At 35.9% G+C, this 25937-nt stretch overlaps 1 protein-coding gene across 3 annotated transcripts in view; it reads right to left on the bottom strand.

Moving 5' to 3' along the window:
- Window positions 1-25937, bottom strand: part of SPAG16 (sperm associated antigen 16) — a 1128509-nt gene that overhangs the window by 534293 nt on the left and 568279 nt on the right. For all 3 annotated transcript variants that reach the window (XM_037849695.1, XM_037849693.1, XM_037849694.1), the window contains exon 11: window positions 19710-19853. In XM_037849695.1, the coding sequence (XP_037705623.1) occupies window positions 19710-19853 (144 nt within the window). The remainder of the gene's footprint in view (window positions 1-19709; window positions 19854-25937) is intronic.

The following is a 25937-nucleotide window of genomic DNA, read 5'->3' as shown; positions in this document are numbered from 1 at the left end:
ACTCTCCTGGGGAAGGTGAACAGCAACAGAGTTGGAGGACACACAGGCCCCTAGAAAAATCTCAGCTGGATGGATTCAAGCACATGTTTTCTATTTAGATTCTTATGTTTGTGGACTAAACTAATTTCAGGTAAACTGCTGAGTGGACTAAAGGTTTATTTCAAATTTTTCCAGCAAAGCAGTAATCATAAAGAGGTGAATCAACTCAAGAATAGAAAAAGCAATGGCAACAACTAACCACAGAGTTGTTTAAAATTTGATATCAAAGCAAGTTTGAGAATGAAGAAACTCAATGAAAAAGAAGTTTATTTCAAACCAACATCATCATGTTCTACTTAATGGAAGAAATAGTTATATCCTTTCTTTTCATTTGCAGTAAAATAAACCAATTAGAAAGTGAAATAAAAATAATAAAATCATAAAACAGATGTGTAATTGAAGAGGTAAAGGCTTTTACATGCATCCGGGCAAAAAAAAAACAAGAACTAAAAAAACATAAATGATAGGTTGCTAGGTTAGACTACGTAAGCTTTTGAAGATTTAACATCAAATAAAAACAAAAACAATATCAACAAAAGTATTTATCATCAAATAAATAAAAATACCATGAGCAAAAAGTTTTAAAAAATAAATTTTGGAAATATCTATGCATTAAATAATATAAAACAGTTATATTTAATAAATGAAGAGCTATATAAATAAAACCACATTGAGGAAAGTGGTGATCTAGGCTAGAGATCCTGGCTCAAACATGAATTAAGTGAATGACTAGATACAGTACAGTATGTGGCTGGTGCTACAACTTCTGCTAGATCCAGCTACTACTCTGGGTTGGTGGATATGTTTTAGGGAGAAACTGTTAAACCAAAAAAAGCTCTAAATCTGCCATGTAACAAAGAAGAGGAAGAAGCATGTTGGATACATAATACCATCATTTCCACACAGGATTTCTGTACTTAACACACAGTAGATGCTGTTTGCATGGTAAGTGCTGTCAAAATGCAAGCCAGCCTGCTTTAACACAAACATATTTGAAGGTCCTCTCCTTCTATATTTCCTTCCATAATATTAACTGAACAAATATTAAGCAAGCAACTACTATATGTATATACTATTTTGCTATAACGGGAACAACGATTATTAAGACTTAGTTCCTCAAAAAATGATTAGACTGGCCCACCCTGATCCAGATAGTGGAGTGAGATTTTCCAGGGCTCTGTCTCTCCACAGAAGCTTTGAATAATCAGCAAGAACTGGCAGAAACATCTTTCTCAAAGTTCCAGAAAACAATTAAAGGATTACAGTAACAGGGTACACAAATCAAGAAAAGGCAACTTGAAAATGGTAGAATCTCCTGCTGGCCTTGCTGGCCCCTCACCCATCCCCTCTCCAACTTGGCACAGTGCTCCCAGTGCAGATCCCTGGTTCCAGTTTTTTTTTTTTTTTTAATGCATTTTTTATTGTGAACCTTTATATATACACACACACACACACACACACACACACACACACACACACACACACATATACATATATATAAAACAGTGGCAACTTTCAAAGTACAATTTAACAAGTAGAGAGCAAATTTCAAAAAATGTTATGGGTCATAGCTCCACAACTTCAGCTATTTCCATTACTGTAAAATATGACATACATACAGAAAAGTGTTAACTTTCGATGTACAGTTATGTAGGTAATTTAAAAAATTGTTAGGGGTTAGAGTTCCACAGTTTCAGTTCTTTCCTTATCATGCAATATAGTATATATACAGAAAGGTGAAGGCTTTCAAAGCAAATTCAACAAGTAGCTATAGAGCAAATTTCAAAGGATGTTATAGGTTACAGTTCCACCATGTCATTTACCTCCTTCCAGCCATTCCAACACCCCAGCATCTAAAAAGTGTGTGTGTGTGTGTGTGTGTGTGTGTGTGTGTGTGTATGTATATATATAAACTTTCAGTATTCATAGACTTCTGTTAAATCTTATCTTGTTTGTTGCTGCCGCTTCCTCTCACTTAATCCCTTTCTCCATCTTTAGGGGTGTCTAGGCAGTGAGCACCCTAACTTGTTCATATTGAAAGGGAGTGTTGACAGGATGGGGAAGGGGGCTATATCTGATTGCTGTTCTTAAAGAGGCTGTTGCCTCTGGGTTTTAGGACTTGTCTAGCATAGGAACACTGGTGGATTTAAGTTTCTGAGAGATAAAGCTTAGTAAGTGAATCTTTTATAGAATCTTGGGTGAAACTTAGGGCTGTAAATGAGTGGTTGAACCTTCCTATAATTAGGGACCTAGGTATTTGGGGACTATTTTTGGTAAGGGCATGGCATACTGTAGCCATTTGGAATGTCTAGCTGGAGCTTGCATAAGAGAAACCTCCAGGATAGCCTCTCAACTCTATTTGGGATCTCTCAGCCACTGTAACCTCAGCTTGTCATGTTTCTTTTCCCCCCTTTTTAGTCAAGTAGACATTTTCAATTCCTCACTGCCAGGGCCAGGCTCATTCCCTGGAGTCATGTCCCACATCACCAGGGAGATTCATTCCCCTGGGAGTCATGTCCCTGATGATAGGGAGATTAATGAATTTATTTGCCAAGTGGGGCTTAGAGAGAGGAAGGCCACATCTGAGCAACAGAAGAGGTTCCCTGGAGGTGCCTCATAGGTATAATTATAGGAAGGCTCAACCTCTCATTTACAGCCCTGAGTTTCACACGAGCAGGCCTCAAGTTGAGGGCTTGATTTATTAAGTAGTGGGTTCCTAGTTTCACTTAATATATATTCTATTCCAAGCTAAACGGTCAGTTTCTTACATTATCTTCACTTAGCTGTACAATCATCACTCTCAACTTTAAACAATTATCATAACATAAAACATCCCAAAGCTTTAATCAGCTGCTAATTATTCATCCCTAGTATTAGGGTAGTGTTGATAAGATATTCCTATTAAATATAGTCTATAATATGTAATGGGTAGTTTTTCCATATACCACTCTGTTCTTAACTCTCTGCTCCTGTGTCATACCTTGTAAGTCTATCATGCTAACACTTTTTTAGGTTTGTGGTGCTGCTCTGTGGGTTACATGCTTCAAACAACCATTTATGAACATGTCTGCCTTCACTGTATCACTGATACTTATAATCCCATTAATGAACCACAGTCACACCTGACCATTCCCATACCATTAAGTTCACCCTCATGATATCTGTACATATTAGATTATCATTCCCTCTTCACTAGCTTCTGTCTATCTCTAGGTCCCTGATAGTCTACAGTATAAGACACTTATTTCTGTATATACGCTATATTTCAGAAGGAAAGTGTCATCAATTTCTCAGGGTTTTCCAAATATAAGATCATATCATCTGCAAATAATGACAGTTTTACTTCTTCCTTTCCATTTCAATGTCTTTTATTTCTTTGTCTTGCGGGATGGCACTGGCTAGAACTTCTAGCACAATGTTGAATAATGGTGGTGACAGTGGGCATCCTTGTCTCATTCCTGATCTTAGAAGAAAGGCTTTCGGCCTCTTGCTATTGGGTAATATTCTGGCTGTGGGTTTTTCATATATGCCCTTTATCATACTGAGGAAGCAGCCTTCAATTCCTACTTTTTGAAGTGTTTTTATCAAAAAAGGATGCTGAATTTTTTCAAATGCTTTTTCAGCACCTATTGAGATGATCATTTGATATTCCCCTTTTGATTTGTTAATGTGTTGTATTAAATTGACTGATTTTCTTATGTTGAACCACCCTTGCATTCCTGGGATGAACTCCATTTGCTCATTATGTATGATTTTTTTAATGCATCTTTGAATTAGATTTGCAAGTATTCTGTTGAGAATTTTTGCAACTATATCTATTAGGGAGATTGGCCTTAGTTTTCCTTTCTTGTAGCATCTTTATCTGGTTTTGGTATTAGAGTAATGTGGTGTTCCATTTTCAGGTGGTGTTCCATTTTCTTCAATTTTTTTAAAGAGTAAGAGTAGGAATGATGTCAGTTCTTCTTGGAAAGTTTGGTAAAATTCCCCAAGAAGCCAGTGGGCCCTGGGCTTTTATTTGTAGAAAGCTTTTTGATTACTGATTGAATCTCTTTACTTGGTTTGCTGAGGTCATCTGTTTCTTCTCTGGTCAGTCTAGGTTGTTCATGTGTTTCCGGGAAATTATCCATTTCCTCTAAATTAGCCAGTTTGGTGTCATACAGTTGTTCATAGTATTCTCTTATGATTTTTTAAAATTTCTTCATGATTGCAGTAATATCCCCCCTACATTTATTATTTTGTTTTTTTGGGTCTCCTCTCTTTTCTTCTTTGTCAGTCTAGCTAAGGGTTTGTCAATTTTTTGATCTTCTCAAAGGACCAACTCATGGTTTTATTTATTCTCTCTATTGTTTTTCTTTGTTCTCCATATCATCTATTTCTGCTTTAATCCTTGTTATTTCTTTTTCTACTTGCTTTAGGATTAGTTTGTGGATCATTCTCTAGCTTTTTCAGTTGCTCCATTAGCTCTTTGATTTTAGCTCTTGCTTCCTTTTTAATGTATGTGTTTGGAGCTATAAATTCCCCCCTCAATAACTCCTTCACTTCATTCCATAAGCTTTGATATGTTGTGTTCTCATTTTCATTTGTCTCTAAATATTTAGCAATTTCTCTTGCAATTTCTTCTTTGACTCACTGATTGTTTAGGAGTGTGCTGTTTAACCTCCAGATATTTATGAATGTTCTAGATCTTTGATGGTTATTAACCTCTAGTTGTATTCCATTGTGGTCAGAGAATGTCCTTTGAATAATTTCAATCTTTTTAAATTTATTGAGGCTTATTTTATGCCCCAGCATATGATCTATCCTGGAGAAAGTTCCATGAGCACTAGAGAAGAATGTATATCCTGGTAATTTGGGATGTAATGCTCTCTCTATATATATATCTGTTAATTCTAATTCATTTATCACATTGTTTAGGTTCTCAGTTTCCTTATTGGTCCTCTGTCTGGTTGATCTATCTACAGGAGAGAGTGCTGTATTGAAGTCTCCCACAATTATTGTGGAAACATCTCTTGCTTCCTTTAGTTTTACCAATGTGTTTCTCATGTACTTTGGAATACCTTGATTGGGTGCATAAACATTTATGATTGTTATTTCTTCTTGGTGAATTGTCCCTTTTATTAGTGTTCTAGTTTGCTAATGCTGCTGGGATGCAAAATACCAGAAATGGGTTGGCTTTTATAAAAGGGGGGTTATTTGGCTACACAGTTACAATCTTAAGGCCATAAAGCATCCAAGGCAATGCATCAACAATTGGGTACCTTCACTGGAGGATGGCCAATGGTGCCCAGAAAACCTCTGTTAGCTGGGAAGGCATGTGGCTGGCATCTGTTCCAGAGTTCTGGTTTCAAAAGGGCTTTCTCCCAGGATATTTCTCCCTAGGCTTCAGCTCCTCAAAAATGTCACTCTTAGTTGCTCTTGGGGCATTTGTCCTCTCTTAGCTTCTCTGGAGCAAAAGTCTGCTTTCAAAGGCCATCTCCAAAATGTCTCTGTAAGCTGAAGCTCCTCTCTCAGCTCCTGTGCATTCTTCAAAGTGTCCCTCTTGGCTGTAGCTCCTCTTCAAAATGTCTCTCAGCTGCATTGAGTTCCCTCTGTTTGTCAGCTCATTTATATGGCTCTAGTGATTTAATTTAGACCCACCCTGAATGGGTGGGGTAACATCTCCATGGAAATTATCCAATCAGAGTCATCAACCACAGTTGGGTGGGGTGCATCTCCACGTAAACACTCAAAAAATTACAATCTAATCAACACTGACACATCTGCCCACAAAAGATTACACCAAAGATAATGGCATTTTGGGGGATATAATACATTCAAACCAGCACAATTAGTATATAGAGTCCTTCTTCATCTCTTATGACATCCTTGCATTTAAAGTCTATTCTATCCGAAATTAGTATTGCTACCCCTGCTTCCTTTTGGCTGTAGATTACATGGAATATTTTTTCCATCCTTTCACTTTCAATCCCTTTGTGCTGCTGGGTCTATGATGAGTCTCTTGTAAGCACCATATTGATGGTTCATATTTTTTAATCCATTCTGTCAATCTATATCTTTTAATTGGGGACTTTAATCCAGTCATATTCAATGTTATTACTATGAAGGCAGTTCCTGAGCCAGCCATCGTATCCTTTAGTTTTTAGTTGTCAGAGCTGTTTTTTCTCTCTCTCTTTATTTCCTTTAAGTTACCCTTACTAAACCTCTCCAGTTCTGTGCCCTTCCCCAAACCTCTCTCTCCTGTCTTTTTTTTTCTCAGCTGGTAGAGCTCCCTTCAGTATTTCTTGTAGGGCAGGTCTCTTGTTAACAAATTCTCTTAGCATTTGTTTGTGAAAATTTTAATGTCTCCCTCAGTTTTGAAGGAGAGCTTTGCTGGATAAAGAATTCTTAGCTGGCAATTTCTCTCTTTCAGAATTTTAAATATGTCATACCACTGCCTTCTCATCTCCATGGTGCCCACTGAGTAGTCTGTACTTAGTCTTATGTTGTTTCTCTTGTATGTGATGAATCACTTCTCTCTTGCTGCTTTCAGAACTTTCTCCATCTCTTCAGCATTTGACAAACTTATCAGAATATGTCTCAGAGTCTGTTTATTTGGATTTATTCTATTTGGAGTTCATTGGGCATCTTCGATTTGCATATTTATGCCATTTAGAAGGGTTGAGAAGATTCCCCCAACAATGTCTTTGAATACTCTTCCTAGCCCTTTACTCTTTTCTTCACCTTCTGGAACACCAATTATTCTTGTATTTGTGCACTTCATGTTGTCCATCATTTCCCTGAGATTCATTTCAAAATTTTGATTTTTTTCACGATTCATCCTTTTGTAGTTTTGCATTCCATTGCTTTGTCCTCAACTTCGCAAATACTTTCCTCTGCCTCTTCAAATCTGCTGCTCTATGTTTCAAGAATATTTTTAATTTGATCAGCAGTGACTTTTATTTCCATTAGATCTACTATTTTTTAACTTACTCTTGCAAATTCTTCTTTAGGCTCTTCTAGGGTCTTCTTGATGTCGCTTATATCCTAAGCCATGACATTGATGTTTGTGTTTATTCCTTTAATTTCTCCAAGTTCTGTGTCTCCTTTGGCTTTTTTAAGTTTGATGTTTAGGTTCTTCTTATCTTCTGGTTTCTTCATATGCTTTATACTTATCTGTTGCTTTGACCTCCTGGCATTTGCTTATCTTGATAGGGTCCTTTTAGGATATGCAGGATTATTTGAATGTTTATCTATAATTTGGCAGAGCTACACCTTGGTGGAGTGCAATTTCCCTGTCCTACCAGCAGATGGTTCTCTCAAGCCACCGCTTACCCTCAAGCCAGTTCTCCCCTAACTTCATCTACGCACTGAGTGGGGTTCCAAACCATGTGAAAATCCAATCAGTGCACCAATATTCTGCGTGCAGTGGGTACTGCCAGGCCTGTGGGTGGAAGGCATGCCCTGCACATTTTGGCAAGGAGTCTGCCCCAGGACACAGTGGTCTCAGCTATTCCTGGGGCTGCAGGTGGAGTACTCTGGGGCTGTGGAGCTGCATGTCTCACCTTCCAGCTCTAATGCCCTACAGCCTGTCTGCCATGTGTCCATGAATCCCTGGGATTGGGAGAGGGCTGCTGGCACTTCCATGTGGCACCCCTGCCTCTAGGCTGTTCACACTGTGAGCTTCCATGGAGGAAGAGTGGATGCTAACACGAGTTGAACAAATCCCAAATTCCCTTAAGGGAGCTCTCAGCCATGGAGTTGTGAAGGCTTATCTCCCCAGCCAACTGCAGGGATGAGGCTTAGAAAGCTGTTCACTACATGCTTGGCAGCTGGTCTCCAGCTCAGCAGCTACAGGGCTGTGATGGTTTTTCTCCCCAGCCCACTGCTAAGATGGCTGCACAGGGCATGGAAAGCTCTGGCATGAGGCTCTTTGTCATGAGTGAAGGGTTATCACTCCAGCCAATTGCTGAGGAGGGTGCACAGGGTGTGGAAAGCTGCTCCCCTCTGTACTCATCAGCTGGCTCCAACTGCTCATTCCCTGGTGGCATTCTTGGCTGAACACTCACCAGTCTTAAATTCAATCTCTCGGCTTCTCCATGTATGTACTCACTACGTAGTATAGAAGTCCCTGCCCAGCCGGTGGAACCCTGGAACTGATGTTCTGGAGTGCTTTCTGTCCTTTATTTGGTGTTTTTTGCAGAGGAGAATTTTGTTCTGTCTCTCTTAATCTGCCATCTTTCCAGAACTCAGATTCCAGTTTTAAATGGAGCAGAGTAACCCTCCTGTATACTGTGAGTGTGTATGTCTATGACACTCTGCCTGTTTGCAGATTGAAGGACTGAACAAGGACACTCATTGCAGGCCTGCCATCCCAGAACTTGCTCTGAGTAGAAGTAGCTTACAACTGCAGAACACTGTAGTAGAACAGTCAAATAACAGCTGCTTGGGACAAAGGCTGTGGTGCATATCGTGCAGTGCCTGGGAAAGTGAGGAAATACCATTTCCTAAGGAAGAGGGGACATTCAGATCCAAGCAATCAAGAGAATTCCTAGGGCCATGCACAAATGTCCAGGACAAGACATGTGTGAGGAAAGGATAGGGAAGGATGGTATGCTTCTGCCTTGAGCTTTCCCTAAACTCATTATATGCTAAGCTCTGAAGGATAGCATTTCCACGAGCCAATCAGTAAAGACTGGGAAAGGTGTTTTCTCTTTCTCTTTCTTTTGTCTTCCTTCTTTCCTTTTTTTTTTTTTTTTTTTTTTTTTTGTTAGCTCCTGGCATTCCAGGAAATCTCTGTCATAACACTAGCAGGATTTAAGTTTAAGGTATGATGCCTCAGAGTCTAAATTCCAGTGATCACATGTTAAACTACCAAAATATCCCAGTTTCAACAAAAGGTTACAAAACAAAGAAACAGAAAATAACAGAACATACAAAGGAGAAGATGAAAGCACTGGAAACCATTAATGAGGAGGATTTGATCTTGGACATATCAGACAAGGACTTTAAAAACATGGTTCTAAAAATGTTCAAAGAACTAACAGAAAATATGGGAAAAAAAACTAAAGGACATTAGGAAAATAATGGAAGAAAAATGACATCAATAAACATACAGAAGATATGCAAGGAACCCAACAGAGCTGAAAACCACAGTAATAGAAATTAAACATTCCTTAGAGAGGTTCAACAGAAGATTGGAACTGGCAGAAGAAAGAATCAGTGAATTTCAGATAACACAAATGAAATCATTCAATCTGAGGAACAGAAAGAAAAAAGAATGAAAAGTGAACAGAGCCTAAGAAACCTGTGGGACACAATCAAGCATACCAATATACATACACATTGTGGGAGTCGCAGAAGAAGAAGAAAAAGAGAAAGGAGCAGAGAGAATATTCAGAGAAGTAATGACAGAAAACTTCCCAAATTTAATGAATATACACATCCAAGATGCTCAGTGAGCTTCAAACAAGATATAACCAAATACATCCACATTGCAACATATTATAATCAAACTGTAGCATGTAAAAGATAAAGAGAGAATTCTGAAAGCCACAAGAGAGAAGCAATGTGTCACATACAAGAGAGCCTCAATAAGATTAAGTGCTGATTTCTCATTGGAAACCATGATGGCAAGAAAGCAGTGGGATGACATATTTAAAGCTCTGAAACAAACAAGCAAAAAATTCTAACCAAGAATTCTATACCCAGGAAACCGTCTTTCAAAAATTAGGGAGAGATAAAGACATTTCAAGATAAACAAAAGCTGAGGGTGTTTGTTCCCTAGACTGGCCCTGAAAGAAATGCTTAAGAAGAGTTCTGCATATTGAAAGAAAAGTCACTGACAATAAATTGAAGCTGAATAAAGAAATAAAGATCTCCAATAAAGATAGCAACATAGTTAAATAAGAAAGGTTTGTATTTGTAGAATTGTATTTTTGGTTTGTAACTCCTTTTTCTTTTCTTTTACTTCCTACAGGGTCTAAAAGGCAAATGCGTAAAAGATAATGATAAATCAAAGGTTTCAGACTCATAATATATAAATGTGCAATTTTTGACATTAAAGGTGGGGTGATGGAGATGTATAGGAATATAGTTCATGAATACTACTATTGTTAAGTTGATGTCAAGCCAAGCAATATTGTTAAAGATTTAGGATGTTAAACTTAAGCCTTATGGTAACCACAAATAAAATATCAGAGAATATGCAAGCTCATAGAGACAGTAAGTAGAACACAGGTTATAAATGTTGGGGCAGGAGGATTGGGGGTTACTGCCTAATGGGTGTAGGGTTTCTGTTTGGAGCGATGGGAAATTTCCAATAATGGATTGATGGTAAAAGTACCACAAAATTGAGAATGTGATTAATTCCACTGAATGGTTTGCTTGGGAGAAATTTTGTGTTCTTTCTGTGTTTCCACAATTTAAGAAAAAAAGCAACAAAAGACAGTGACATTTGAATACAATATGTGATCCTGGATGGGATCTAATAATGGAGGAGAAAAGGCTCAAAATGACATTATTAGAAAATGTTTTTTTGTTCTCATTTGCAAAGCTGCCAGAATGCAAAACACCAGAAATGGACTGGCTTTAATAAAGGGGGGTTATTTGGTTACAAATTTACTGTCTTAAGGCCATAATGTGTCCATCAACAAAGGGTACCTTCACTAGAGGATGGCCAATGGTGTCCGGAAAACCTCTGTTATCTGGGAAGGCACTTGGCTGGCGTCTGCTCCAAAGTTCTGGTTTCAAAATGGCTTACTCTCTAGGCTTCAGCTTCTCTCCAAAATGTCACTCTCAGTTGTTCTTGGGGCATTTGTCCTCTCTTAGCTTCTCAGGAGCAGAAGTCTGCTTTCAAAGGCCATCTCCAGAATGTCTATAAATTGCAGCTCCTCTCTCAGCCCCTGTGCATTCTTCAAAGTGTCCCTCTTGGCTGTAGCAAGCCCACTCCTTCTGTCTGAGCTTATACAGGGCTCTAATAAACTAATCAAGACCTGTGCTGAATGGGCAGGGCCACACCTCCATGGAAACTATCCAATCACAGTCATCACTCACAGCTGGGTGGGGCACATCTCCATGGAAACACTCAAAGAATTAAAATCTAACCAACACTGATATGTCTGCCCACATAAGATTACATCAAAGATAATGGCATTTTGGGGGACAGAATACATTCAAACCAGCACAATAGATTATAAGCTTTATTTCAAAGTTAAATATAAATGTACATGGAAGTATTAAGCGTTTAAATAGCATGTTGCATATACAACATATTCACAAAATATTCAGAAGTAGAGAAGTAGCCAGATTGGAGATGAGAGAGAGAGATAGATACACGGATAGATAGATGGATAGATAGATGAATAGATAGAATGATAGTACAAATGTGGCAAAATATTAAAATTGGTAGATCTAGGTATTGAGGATGGGGTGGGATACAATGGAGTTCTCTGAATGGGGTTTGTTTTATTTTTGCAACTGCCCTATATGTTTAAAATTATTTCAAAACAAAAAAAGTTTAATTAAAAATAATAATTACACAACTCCAGAGAAGCTAAAGAGTTTGCACATATGAATGAGGTTAGAATTAATTCTTGCAACATTGGTTTTACAGAGAAGAAGTGGTTTCAATCGAGCTATGGGACTACGATAAATATTTATTTTCTTAACACTTTTCTATATGGTAGTCATGTATTTCTTTTAGAATTAGACACAAAAACTGTTTAAAGAAGGATGCTGTTATTTTCAGTGAACAGTCCCTTCTTATAAGGGTGACAAGTTACATTAAGAATAGAAGCACAGCATATAGCATTTCAAAAGAATGGAAAGTAGAGAATTATTATTTAACAGGTGGCTCTCAGAGTGATGCTGGCAAAACAAACAAACAACAAAAAAAAAACACAGAAGTTTCCAGATTACGAAAGCATCTAGCTCTGCAGCTCAGGAATAAGCACGGCATCTTTAAAAAGATGGTACATCAATCTCTTCATTGTGGTTTGAAATTTGAATTCTTAGCTTTATGCTTATAGCAAATAAATGTTATCCATGTTTCTGTTTTTATAATTAAATTACATACTTGTCAAGAAACTTTAATACTATGGTTTTAGGCACTATATAAATATATTAAGAGGTAGCTTGTACAGGGAAGAGAGATTGAGCCACACTATGGGGAAGTGCATTTATTCACAATTCATAAATCAACTCATAAGGTTAGAAGTTATGTATAACAGGATGCTGTCAGCTCTATTTTTGCCTTAGGCAGTGAACTCCAGATAAAATGCAATACTGTAAAATTGTTTAAAGACATTAATTCCAGCTCTTTCATATTATAGAGAGATGTGAGGAGACATAACACTGTTTCACATAAAAGGCTGTATATTTACATTCAAAACTATTCTGTTGTCGTTGAGCATTTCCCTGGTATAGATAATGTCCAAATAATATATTAAAGTTAGTACAGCATGTATTTTATTGATCTATTAATATTAACCTAGAGATTGTTATGTGATTCGGTGTGTCAGTCACCCGAAAGTAGTCTAATGGACTAACAATAATGAAACATGCTTGCAGATAAAGCAGGTCAAATATCATATGGTTTACAGTCCTCAAAAAACACAACAAAATAAAAAGGTTAATTTAAAAAGTAATTTTGATGGTGTTTCTTTTTCAACTTTTTTCCTTTCTAAAGGAATCTAAAACCTCAAAGAAAAACATATAAATGCACAGAATTATCTCTCTTCTATTAAAAAAAATGAGTATTGATATAAATTTTTAAGAAAAACTTTTTCAAGGGTTCAGAACAGACAATATACATCTTTTCCCATTAATTATATTCATTTGTTATAGTCAGCTTGTATTTTTTTTCAAGTGTTTAACTCGTTAAGAACTTGAGATCTGATCTTGGCAATTAATGTTTCCTGGTTTGAAAATATTCTTCCACTAGAGTCACGCTATAATCCAGAAATCACAAAGGATTCTTCCCATCTTAGCTCACTGTATTTAAGACTAACCATTTTATAGCAATTCTTTAGCTATCAATCTCTTTAACTTCTCAAAATTCCTATCAATGGATAAAAAATAATGAAGCCAATATTTTGAGCATTTGTATGCCAGTCAATAGTGTTTGTGATTTTCATATATTATAGCATTTAACCTTCACAATCAACCGACAAAGTAGGTATCATTATTGTTACCATTTCACAGATGAGAAAATGGACAGGACCAGCAAGGATGAAGCTAGGATTTTAACATTGGTGACCTGAAACTTATACCTCTACCTGCCCTACAGTATGCTTAGAATTACAACTTTTTGACATTGTATATTTTGCTCTTTGAACTGTGCAAAGAGAGCACCGATGTATGTTCCCTGCATTGAGTCCCTGCATTGCTCCAGGCATTCATCATTTTCAGTCACCAATGAATCACTTTCAACAGCTAATTCATCAGTCTACCTAGTAAATGCGAAGAGTGCCTTACCTTACCAAGGTAACATCTCCATCTAGCGGTAAATATGTAATAACAGTAAGCCGTGCAGTGATTAAATAATTACCCATGTCGTACCTAAGAAATGTTTTAATACACAAGTCCTTCTTCTAAGGAACTTTCAACTTAAAAACTTAGATACAAAAATACCAATTATACTGTAAACAATAGATGGCAATGATCACTTGTGTGTGTAATGTTTTGAACCAATAACTTGCCTTTGGAAGACTGACCCTTTTGCAATAAGAGATTTTAAATGTTTTAAATACTTGCATAAAATCTGTATAATATTTTCATAATGTTCATAGATAAATGTTTCACACGTATTTTCTTTTGGGATCATAACTATATCAGAAAATGTCAGTGTTGAAAATAATTTAATAAAAAAATAAATTATTATGAGTATTAAGGGAAAGAAAAAAGTAGCTAACATTTATTGAGAATGAACAGCAACTAGAGAAGTAACTAGGCTTTCAGATATGTGAGAACTTGGACATATCGGCCCTTGTTCTTATTTTGATTTGAGGTATTACCTACATTTTTGCCTGTTTTTATGTTCCCCACGTACCCTATTTCATGTAGCTCCCATTCCTATTTTAACTCACTAATTCCGTGACATCCAGATTCTGCATTCACCTGCCAGGTCTTCTTAGTTCCCAGCAGTCACAAAACCCTTTCCCTGGGTCAGTTATGACCCTCAGGGCTTAATAACACATGTAAACATGTGTCCTAACAAATATGGATGCTAGATTTTATTCAACCTTTTAAAGAAACTTCTAATGTCTATCCATTGATGTACTTTATCATATGATTTCCTCATAGTTGAAACACTCATGTATTCCATGTTTTACAAGAACAAGTTGCACTTGGTTATAGTATACTGCTCTTTTTTTTTTTTTTTTTTCACATACAACTGAATTCCATTTTCTACACTCTAACAGTTTGGCATTGATAATTGTGAAGGGGTCTCTAGTTATTGCACGGGTGCTATATTTGTTAGGTTTGGGATCATTTCCTTTTTATGTTCCTTGTCCTCTGGAAATTTAACTGGGCTGAAAATTAATTTTGTTTTCTTTTAGTTTTAAGAATCCTAAAACTGCTCAAAATGAGTGCAAGTTACACTTTAAAAACTCTGTTTCTTTTACTACTATTAATCTATTCTGAGTTTCTTTTCTGTCTTGAGTCAGTATTGATATTGTGCATATTCATAACATCTAAAACTCCAAATTTATATATTTGTTAGTCTCTTGCTAAGGTTTATATCTCTACTCTCTCTCTTTATTTCTCCATTAGTTTTTCAAGATGGATATTTATTTTATTGTAGTTCCCTGTTTTCATTTATTATTCTTCTCTCACAAAACTTGTGGATTAATATATCTATTTTACTTTTTGTTCTAATTTATTAATTTATGATTTTTATTTATTAATTCATTATTTTGTTTTTGTACCATTTGTTGCATATTTTTTACTTTTAAATTGAACTCATAATTCACTTGTTTTCATTGATTTCTTTCTTAATAATAAAGCATTTAAAGCTATGATTTTTACTTTTAATACCTCTTGGGGTACATCTATAAGGTTGATAAGTAATGTGGTGTCTGATAGTTTACCAACTAGCTTGTAATAATAGTTTATAGTTTCTCTTTGACCCGAACTCATTTATTTACTTTTGAATAATCCAGACTTTATTGTATTTTAGCTATTAATTTCTTCTCATTTTCTTTTATTATTCAATCTTGGTCACAAATTTTGGTTTACATCATTTCTACTCTAAGGCATTCATTTATGCTATATTTTTGCAGTAGTATTTATGTGGTTTTAAAAAACTGAGTCACGAATGATTTCAAAGAATCTACATTCTCTCTTCATAAAGTACAGATTCAATATATAATATTCAATATACTTACTAATTATATTATTAATTTATCTAATTGCAGTATAATTTAGCCTACTTGACAGATCAAAAGCTGAGAGGTATTTTGAAGTCTTTGACTCTGAAGATTATGGTTTTGTCAGTATCTTCTTGTATTTATAAGACCTTTTTTATATTTTTCAATATCATACTATCTGAATCCTCAACTGATAGTTACTGTCTCAGGTTATTTATTACCTAGCAATCCTCCTTTGCCTAAAATTAATAGTGCTATCCCTCTTGTATTAGTTATTTTTGTATTTTAGCTGCCTGGAATGGCAAAGGGAAGAGGACAATGAAGATCGAGTTGGGTCAGTCAAGGCTTACCAATCATGTGGAGTGGAATGACCCCCAAACAAAATCTGGGTTATGCCATCATGTCTGTTCTGGCTTGCTAATGCTACCATTATGCAAAATACCAGAAATGGATTGGCTTTTATAAAGGGGGTTTATTTGGTTACAAATTTATAATCCTAACACCATAAAAGTGCCCAAACTAAGGCATCAACAAGAGGAAACCTTCATTGAAGAAAGGTTGATGGCATCTGGAACACCTCTGTCAGCTGGGGGCAAGTGGCTAGCATCTGCTGATCCTTTGCTCCTGGGTTCTGGTTTCAAAATGACTTTCCTCCAGGACCTTTCTTTCTAAGTGTCTGGGGGTGTTCTCTTAGTTTCTCATAAACACTGGACTAGCATCTCCAAATGTCTCCAAACATCTGCTTCCAATGGCCATCTCCAAAATGTCTCTCTCAGCTTCTCTTGGGGCATTTTTCCCTCTCTGCTCTCTGTGTGAGCTCTCTTTAAAAAACTCCAGTGATCCAATTAAGACCCACCCTGATGGATGGATGGGGTCCACATCTCCATGGAAATAATTTAAGCAAATGTTTCTACCCTAATCAACAGACAAACCAGTCTGCCCCTAAAAGATTGCATTAAATAGTATGGCTTTTTTGGGGACATAATATATTCAATCTTGCACAATGTCAGAAGAAACAGTGGTTCTAACTGTCAGCTACCATAGTAATCATGAATACAGTCAACTGGAAGTTACAGAAAACACTCAATTAAGAGCAATTGAAATTAAAATAAAGTAAAGAAAATTTAATAGTTTATTTTTCCTATATGATGAGCAGAAAGGATGTAGGCATGTATCAGTATATATTGTGTCCACCCTGGTCCTCTTCCAAGTGAGGAGGATCAACCTGATCCCATAGTTGGGCTCTGAGGAAGACTATGCTTATATTCATTACATGAAAATCCAACTACAGATCAAAGTACCATATTTGAATCAAATTTGTTCTATGCTTGATGTTTTAGGTATAGATGGAGGATATATAGGGATAGGAAAATTATTGTCTTCAACAATGAACAGTTTTTTCCTGATCCAAATTATATAAGCTAAAATAAAAGTCAAATTTAAATTTCAGAAACCCTGAATTTCATCTACTTTCAATCTTCTCATATTTTTAAGACATTTCATATATATATTTTTTATGTATACACATATATATATACATACATACATATGTTCCATGTTGGTTTCATTCATTAACATTGTAAAACCTTTGACGTCTGACCCATAAACCCAGAATTATCTCTTTACTACAAATAAGCCAAAAATAACTTTTTCTTTTCATGAATTCTATGAAAAGAACATTTGATATTCACTATCTCTCACTTAAATTTACTTATGGTTAAATGTATTTCCTCCCATTATTTTTATCCCTTGCTCTGAAAGAAAACCAACAGTGCAGCAGCATTTTACTGCAATCCTCCCACAAGAAATTACTGAATGTAGTTTCATATTATAAGTGAATAATGATGTATCTCACCCCATTTTAATTTCAGTAATTGAGTGGGAAAACAGGAAGATCTATTGAAAGGACTGTGTGGTGGTCAAGCACTAATGAGAAAATATCTGAGTTGCTGGGTGTCATAGCAACAGGGCATTACTGAAATGTGATTAGTATGCCCAGCAGCTACATAAGTGATAGGATGCACTTCTAATTGTGTTGGCTTGCAAGATGGGCTTTATGTTCCTAAGTGGTAAGAGGGTGATACCATTCTCTTTCTCTTCATCTATATATCAGATACGGAATACACTAAATGCTTATAAATTCAGGTCAAAAATCTAATAATAAAGATAAATTAAACTTTAGGAAGATATGAAAAAAATAAAAATAAAAAAGTTGTTCTCTGTACTTTTTTACTCACAAATTTCCAAACATTTCTTTTCTTCAAATCTAATTGTTTTGACGTTTATACCAAGGATAAAACAAAGATTTTTTTTTTTTTTTTAAGAAAAGAGCTTTGTGACAACATGAGAAAAAAAAAATAAAGAATGCCCCTAAGAATAAATATTGTAGGGGATTATTGAGCTTTAAAATATATACATATAATAATGGCTATGGTGACTAGTAATGCTGATATTACATAGCAAAGGATCCCCCAAAACTACAATAGTATAAATACAGAGTAGGTTTTTACTTTCTTTTCTTTTCTTTATTTAACTAGAGAATTAATCCAGGTAAAATCTACTGCTAGTAGTATTGGGGAAAAGAGTATAACAACGTTAGATATCTGCAAGAGTATTCAGAATATTTTCATTTTAAGTTAACGAGTCACTGAATAGCTCAGTCAAAATATATAAAAGATATAAAACTTGCTAAAATTTGTGAAGACAGAAATGTATAACAACCAAAAGATGAAAGCACAGCATAGAGGTACATTGCCTATTAATGTTAAATGATTAGAAAATAAAATTAAAATTTGAAAAAGTTATTTTAAAATATTGTTTTCTAAATATTAGTAGGGTTCTGGACTTAGAACATGTTAGAAGCTTCTAGTTAAATTATTTAATTTTAAATCATTAAACAAAAATTAATTGAGCACCTACTATAAGCCTGGCCCTGCGCAATGTGGTAGAAATACCAGCCTCATGATGTTTAGAGAGTAGTGGAGAAAAACAAGGAAATAAATGTTGATGATAGAATGTGGTAAGTTGTTTCACAGGCCCACCATGTGAATTCTTTCTTATCCTCATTTTATAGATCAGGGCACTGGGGGCCAGAAAAGTTAAATGTCCTCCCCAAAGTCAAATAGCTAGTAAGAGGCAGTCTTGAAATTAAAACCTAGGGCTGTGTAATGCCAGACTTCATAGGCTTTATTTTATTACCATGTAATTCTGACTACTAAGATTATGGTCAGCCACAGAGGTACTAAGCACACACAGGACAGACGCTAATCCAAACGGTTCTCAGAGGAGTTAATGCCTGAGTTCACTGAACATGAAAGCACCAACCTATTTCTGGCTTCTATCCTCTAAGGTAGTAAATATCATAATACACCCCCCAGGGAAGCCTCATTGATTTAGGGCCTGGGGATGCTCAAATCTAGAGAAATTAGTTCATTATCTCTGGCTGCTAAACTGGAGTGGGACAGAAATATTAATTTAAGAGTATTTTGTTTACATTTTTTGTTTTGTTTTGTATTCCTCACTTCCTAAATTTTAGAACCAAAAGGTATGTATTCTGCATGCTAGGGGTAGGTAGCAAAGAATATAGATTTTCAGAATGGTGGGTCTCCAAAAGTGAGTAGGCCAAAGAGTGTGAGAAAGAATGAGATCCAAAAGTATTTACAGCTGTTAAGTATAATGATGAACAAGAGAAGAGAGCAGAATTGGGTAGCAGTTGACCACAAGAACTGTGAGCAAGACTTTCTCTCCACCAGAAGCAAAACATCTGCATGTTCACGAACTTTTTTTTTCATCTGTTCCCTTGGTCTTTTGGATATAAAAATTCAGTGAATTCTGAAAATTACAGGTTTCAATGCTTTAAGCACTGCTTTGTTCTCTGTATTATCTGGAGTGTCATTGGATTTTAAGGAAATTGATTACTGTCTTTTGATCCTTTTTGTTAGATAACTTAATTCCAAAAGGAAAAACTGCAAGATGAACAGAGACAAAGTAAACACTGGCATGCATTATTGACTAGAATTCTGTGTGCCTTGTCAGGGTTTGTGAGCACAAGGAACATTAATAACGCTTGTCCCAAGAAGCTTATTACTCTTGTTAAACGCATCAGCATGAGAACTAAGTTTTACATGTACCAAATACCAAAAGCAATCAATCTAAAGTCAATATAATGGAAGCCAAAGGAGCATTTATCTATATGTTTAGATCTCCAGTGGGGACGGTGGAGGGGAGAGAACTGTCATCAGAGCCGGCTGAGAGGAAGAGACGGAGTAAACAAGCGCATTCCCTGGGGGGATTTGGCTGGTTCGGGGAGCCGTGTGCACTGACCTGGGATGGAAGCAGCAGTCTGAAAGCCAATCAGTGTGGCCGAATCCCGTGAGAAGTACGTTGCCTTTCGGGAGGCCCACTACTTTCCAAAGACGGTCCTCACTACAGGAGATGAGGATTTCTTTGCACGGATGCACCGCGATGCTGAACAGGGAGAGAGAACAGAGAGTTATGAGGAGGTAACAGTGAATACTTTCTCAGTGTGAGTAAATGAAATGGCAGTAATCCTCCCGTTTCAGTGAGGCAGGGTGGGTCATAGAGTACTGGCCCAGAAGTCAGAAGAACGAAGTTCTATGTCCTGGCTATAGCTTTAACTGTAATAGCTTTCTGATCTCTGTCAATCTAATTAACTTCACTGGACCTCAGACTCCTCATTTGGGAAATTAGGTGGTTGGCTTAGGTGATTGCTCATGTGTAATTCTGGTTTGGAAACAATACTTTAGGAAAGAAAAGTTATGCCATGAAAATTTTGTGTTAGGGTAGTTGGACCAGTAGCCACGCTTATAACAGAAAAAAAACAAAAAACAAAATTCTATTCAGACTATAGTGTGCTTTAAATCAGGAAATATCCAGGAAAGGAACACAAGTCATAGCCACATTATCATAGTTCTATAATAAATACTATAAAAGAAACATTAACTCCATGGCCCACTATCTATATAAAGCGAAGGAGCTCAAATTCTGTGCTAATATAGCACTTCAAATGACTTCAGTCAACGCACGGTACACAAATTACAGTAATGAATTCAGTATGCATAAGGCAATTTCCACTCTATAAAGGCATAGAGGGAAATGAGACAGAGGTATGTAAAATTAATGATTAACACATTAACTATTATCATTTGAACCAGGCTATGATTATTGTTGCTATTTAAATACTGGAACTGAACTATTCTAGAATCAAGAGTATACAAGGTTAATGTCTGATATTTTATCTATGACAATGCTTTAATATTATTTATATAGGGCTCCATTTTTGCCTTTCAATGTAATGGGAACAAATATATGCAATATTAAGCACAAAAAAAAAAAAAAACCTAGTTTACATATCAGCAACAAATTGTTCAATTTTCAACTTGTCCATCTCGACTTAAAGACATAATACATTTCCTTGCCTTTTAGTGAAGTGAAACAAATAATGACTTGAAAATATAAAATGTACATTCATTTCTCACATATTCCATTCTTCTATGAATAGCCTTGTTCCTTTATTTTACAATATGGATATGGATAACTCCAGGGCTTACATAAGAGGAAAACTTTTCTCATTATTAATCCCTTCCATTAATACCATCAACCCCCGCAAATTATGAAATGGAAAACTACTTCCTTGCATTTAATCTATAAGGTTTTGAAAATGAGCTGGGATCAGTGTTGGAAGCATTCAGACGTGTAACCACTATGAGCAGGGCCTTCTTTCTAGTGAAACATTGTTTCATTTTTCTCCAGTATTTTCCTGCTCAAAATAAACACAGTGGAAGGGAAATTATTCGTTTTGTAATTCATCATAATGTTGGCTTGTGACTTTCAGAAGGTCAGTTCAGGAAAGGAATTTATTACAGCTCAAACTGGGTAGAGGATACATTTATAGAACTTAATTAGAAGAAAAATATGATGAGAGGTAAAAAATGTCAGATTGAAATGAATTCTGTATTCAAATACACACAAGAAGACAAACCAAATCCTGGAAGCTACTGAGTATGATATATGTTGGCTCTCAGCTTTCCTGGCAGACACATGCACACTTGACTAAATGATAAATTACTCTCTTTAAGTGAAGATAACGAAAATCATTGATGTCTTTACGAACCTTAAAAGATAACTTTCCAAAATGACTTTTGTGAGGGGACCCATTTGTAGAAGTTAAGGAAAAAATATAAGCACAAACCCATTGGTGGTTATTAGTTTTGGATGTGTTTTTCTGGACTCTCTTGATTCCCTCCACTTTGGGGCCTCTTCCATCACCTGCAACTTCTACATCCACTCTGCATCGACTGATCCTAGTAATCATACTCTCCTGTTCCTTTGTCCTTGTATTTCTTTTCTAATACTGGCCCCTTTTTTATAGTTCTGTCACCTATAAATAACTTTTCCCCCTAATTATTCTGCACAAATTTCAAATTTCAATCAAGCACCACTTCATCCATGAAATGGATTTTAAGTAACAGAAATATTTCCAGCACAGTTAGGAAGGAATTTAAGGCTTTCATAGCAATCAAAAGATAAAGACCATTTATCAAATTATTCTGAATAAGTACACCAGCAAACTGAGTCTTCATGAAAAAGACCCCCAATCAAGAGTTGCGCATTCCGACTAAGATCAGTCTGTGTGAAACATGATTGAGATGGGGAATACAGGTTAAGGGCTATAGACCAAAAATATTTTTCCCATATACAGCAGTACAGTTATTATAAATTTCATAATGAGTCATTAACATTTCTAATCACCAATTAATTGTATTAATTATAAGGATATCAAATATTGTTTGAATACCTGATGTGCACCAGGTGTTGTGCTAAATGCTTCATTCTCACAGCACATAGCATGAAAGTTCTTGAGGGCAGGGGTTTATGTTTCATGCTGCCTTCCCAACAACTAAGCAGTGGCTGGCACATGATAGCTATTCAATAAATGATTGTCAAATATATGACTGAGTGACTGATCTTGGTACTGTTGGTACTGCTGTATTATGATTAAGCAAACAGGGGTTAAAATATTAAGTAAATTGCCCAGGCTCACATTTGGTAATACATGGAGGCTGACTTTGAAACCAGGACAATCTGGTTTTGAGGTTCATGATCTGAGATATTACCCCTAAATATTGATTTTTCATAGTTTATTGTTTATATGTACATTTTATAAACATAGAAACACTTATTATAAAACTTGGGGATTATTATTATTATTGCTAGTAAATGCTTAAGTCATTTAGTCATTATTACACTCAAAGCTAAAGGGTCCCTCTGGGTATTGTCAGTGTATATATCAGAGCTGGGTAACACCCAGCACAACAGTTCTAAAGGAGTTAGAAGACCTTCCCTTTACAGTTGAGATGCTCTGGGGCTGTAAGGGAAACCAGGTGAGCAGCATCTCTCCTACAACCCTGTCTTCATCAGGCCTGTCTGCTGATGTACTTCATCCTGAACTCAATATGACCTTTAATTGGTTCTCTTCTCTTGCACTAATAGTAAGAGCTGTGTGTTGTCCTTGAGGTTGTCAGAGGACATCAACTTTTAATTCACCTATTTTATAGACTACTCTGTAAAGCATAAATGTAGAAAATAGTTAATAACTGTTGATCATCTTGTTCCATTTGTTTTTAATTCACTGAGAATTTCCCCAGTATACTGAGGCCTCAATATTTGTCATTGTTCATATCTCTGTCCTGGGGATAGGTTAAAGGAGAAACTATCAAGCCTCAAGGGCACAAACTGGAAAATGATATGATACAAAGATATTTCTCTTCATTTTCACTTTATTATTCATGTAATACATGATAATACAGAACATCCAAATAAGCAAAAAGACAAAGAAATTAAATTAGAATCATCTGAAATTTACTACCTGGGAAAAAATCTAGCTTTTGTATTAAGACAATCCATTCCAAATATGTCCTCTAAAATCAATGAAAATCCAGCTCTTGTTTCAGCAGCTCTGGAGGGAGTTTTGCATATGCTGAAGAGGCTGTATTTTAAATCATATCATTCATCTCGAAATTCCCCTTACAAGTTGGTAAAATTTTCCCCAGTGGTTTTCTTTTTGCTGAAGCAACAGACAGATATAAATGTACACATACAAATACATATTCTTCTTTAAAATAAACTCAGGATAGTTTTATCCACTAAACAACTGTTTATGGTTTGCCTAATATGTGCTAGGCATTAGGATACATGCTGTGAATAAAATGGTGGACAAAAAAGTATGATCTGAGACCTTGTGGAATATACAGTCTAGGAAGAGAATATAGTCATTAGAATAATGTGATCAGAATTATAAATTATAAGTGCTATGAAGGGAAAGAAAAGGGCTTTTTATCTGTATGAATATTTATAGACACATGCACATATGTATAAGGTAAAATATGATTTCTCTTCCAAATATATAGATCGGTTTATGAGAAGTGAATCTTTAAAATGTATAAGAAATAATATTGTGAAATGGAAACAAAGGGATTAGAACATAGGATCTCTAAGGCCTTTTCCAGCTGTCAAGTAAACGGCTTTACTAAGTAGTCAATGTGGAAAGACTTTTGTAGGTTAAATTGATGAGAGGCCTTGGTGATTTGAATAAAAAGAGATGATTTATCAAGGGCCACCTGTAGGTTGTTGTACTGGCTAGATTCAGGATGGGGGAAGGATGGATCAAAGATGATTGAGATAGAAGAACTTATGGTTGAAAATTAGGGTGGCAAATGTTTTCTGTAAGGGGCCAGATAATAAATATTTGGGTTTGTAGGCCATATGGTCTCTTCTACAACTACTGAAATCCATCATTGTAGCAAGAAACATTTAAATGACAACATTTATATGAATGAGCAAGGCTGTGTTCCAATAAAACTTTACAAAAGCAGGTGGTGGGCCAGATTTGACCCAAGGGCCATTGTTTGTGCCCCTGGTCTAAAGCATGTGCATGGCATTAAGTAGTCTAGTGTTTAAGTGTGTGACTCTAGGACTACCTGAGTTTGAATTTTTACTCCAGTATTTATTAGCTTTTTGCTCAGGCTCCTCACCTGAAAATTGGGAATAATATAATACTGATCTCATAGGTTTGTTGTGAGAATTAAATAAGTTAATACATGTAAAGTGCTTAAAACAGTGCTAGAAACATAATAAAATTCAGTGAACATCAAAGAGTACAGACAGGCTAGGTCCCTGGGGCCAGCCCGCCTAGATTTTAACCCTGACATACAACTTATTTTCAAGCTGATTTCCATGAGTAATCATTCAGTCTCAGTTTTCTCATCTTTAAAATGGGGGTAATACTGAGAATGATTCATAGGGTTATCATGAGGATAAAATAAGTCTATATATATAAAGTGCTTAGAACTGTATCTGAACATGGTCAACTCTTCATAAATGGTAGCTATTGTTATTTTTCAACATTATTGAACTTCATTGTAACCTGCTTCTTCAATAATTTCTACAAATCATACATGACTCTTTTAAACATCATGGAAAGTAAATTCACTACTTAATGTTGTAGATGTTTATAGACACACACAAAAAGATGCTTCCTTCCTGTTGGACATTGCTGTGATTTATTTGATGTCAATTCCTCTGACAAGAGTGTAGCCCCATAAGTGATACTTTCACAAGTGAACACAAGGCCGTTCCTTTCAGGACAGTTGCTCAGGAATACACTGAGGGAAACAGTGGACAATATTCATGTTCATGGTTACCCTACATTCATTACACAACCTGTGCTTCCTGGCCACAAGGGAGCCTCTGCTGGGCCCTGTGCATGCTGAGACGAACAGGCTATGGTCTGTCTCCTCAAGCTCTGTCCACAAATAGGTGTCTATCTTATAACCATAAATGGCTCTCATTCTCAAAGACGTCTCTCCAAATTCTACTTAATAAGAATAATGAGCTCTTACTTAATACCTTCCTGGCACCTGCATTAAGTGCCACAAAGTCATTTTATTTTAAACTTTGAATATAAGCTTTCTGCTTCCCTTTAGCTTGCTATTAATTATAATTACTAGATTCGAAGACAAAGGCTCTGTCACCTCATTCCCAAGTTAATAAGCTTGTGGCTAGGATGAGAATGGTACAGGAAAACATCTCAGGGATATAAAAAAAGAAATCATAGGCAAATGTTAATCCTGCTTTTTAAACAAGTGATGCCCCAATGAAGTATCCATAAAATGTTTTGTTAAACAATATACTAGACATGTTACATAAAATATTATGTTCTAGCTGAGATTTTCTCTCTTCCATAATAAGACACATTCCTTATATTAGAACACATGATATATACTTCAAAGGATCTCCTGTCTAATTGAAATTTTTCTTTCTGGTAGTGGAGTTGCACAAGGATATTCTGGAGGAAAAATGTGTGGGTGTATGGTGAACACTATTAATTATCAGTAGAGTCAGTGACATATGCAACACTGTTTGACTCATTTTCAGAAGAAAAGAATTATTAATCCAAAAAAAGAAAAAAAAAAGATTGCCACAGGAAGACTAATTAGATACCCTTGTCTTCACTTCAGGTTATTCAGCATT

The sequence above is a fragment of the Choloepus didactylus genome, chromosome 9 (assembly GCF_015220235.1).
Source record: "Choloepus didactylus isolate mChoDid1 chromosome 9, mChoDid1.pri, whole genome shotgun sequence".
NCBI lineage: Eukaryota > Metazoa > Chordata > Mammalia > Pilosa > Megalonychidae > Choloepus > Choloepus didactylus.
This window is presented reverse-complemented; position numbering and strand designations above follow the sequence as displayed.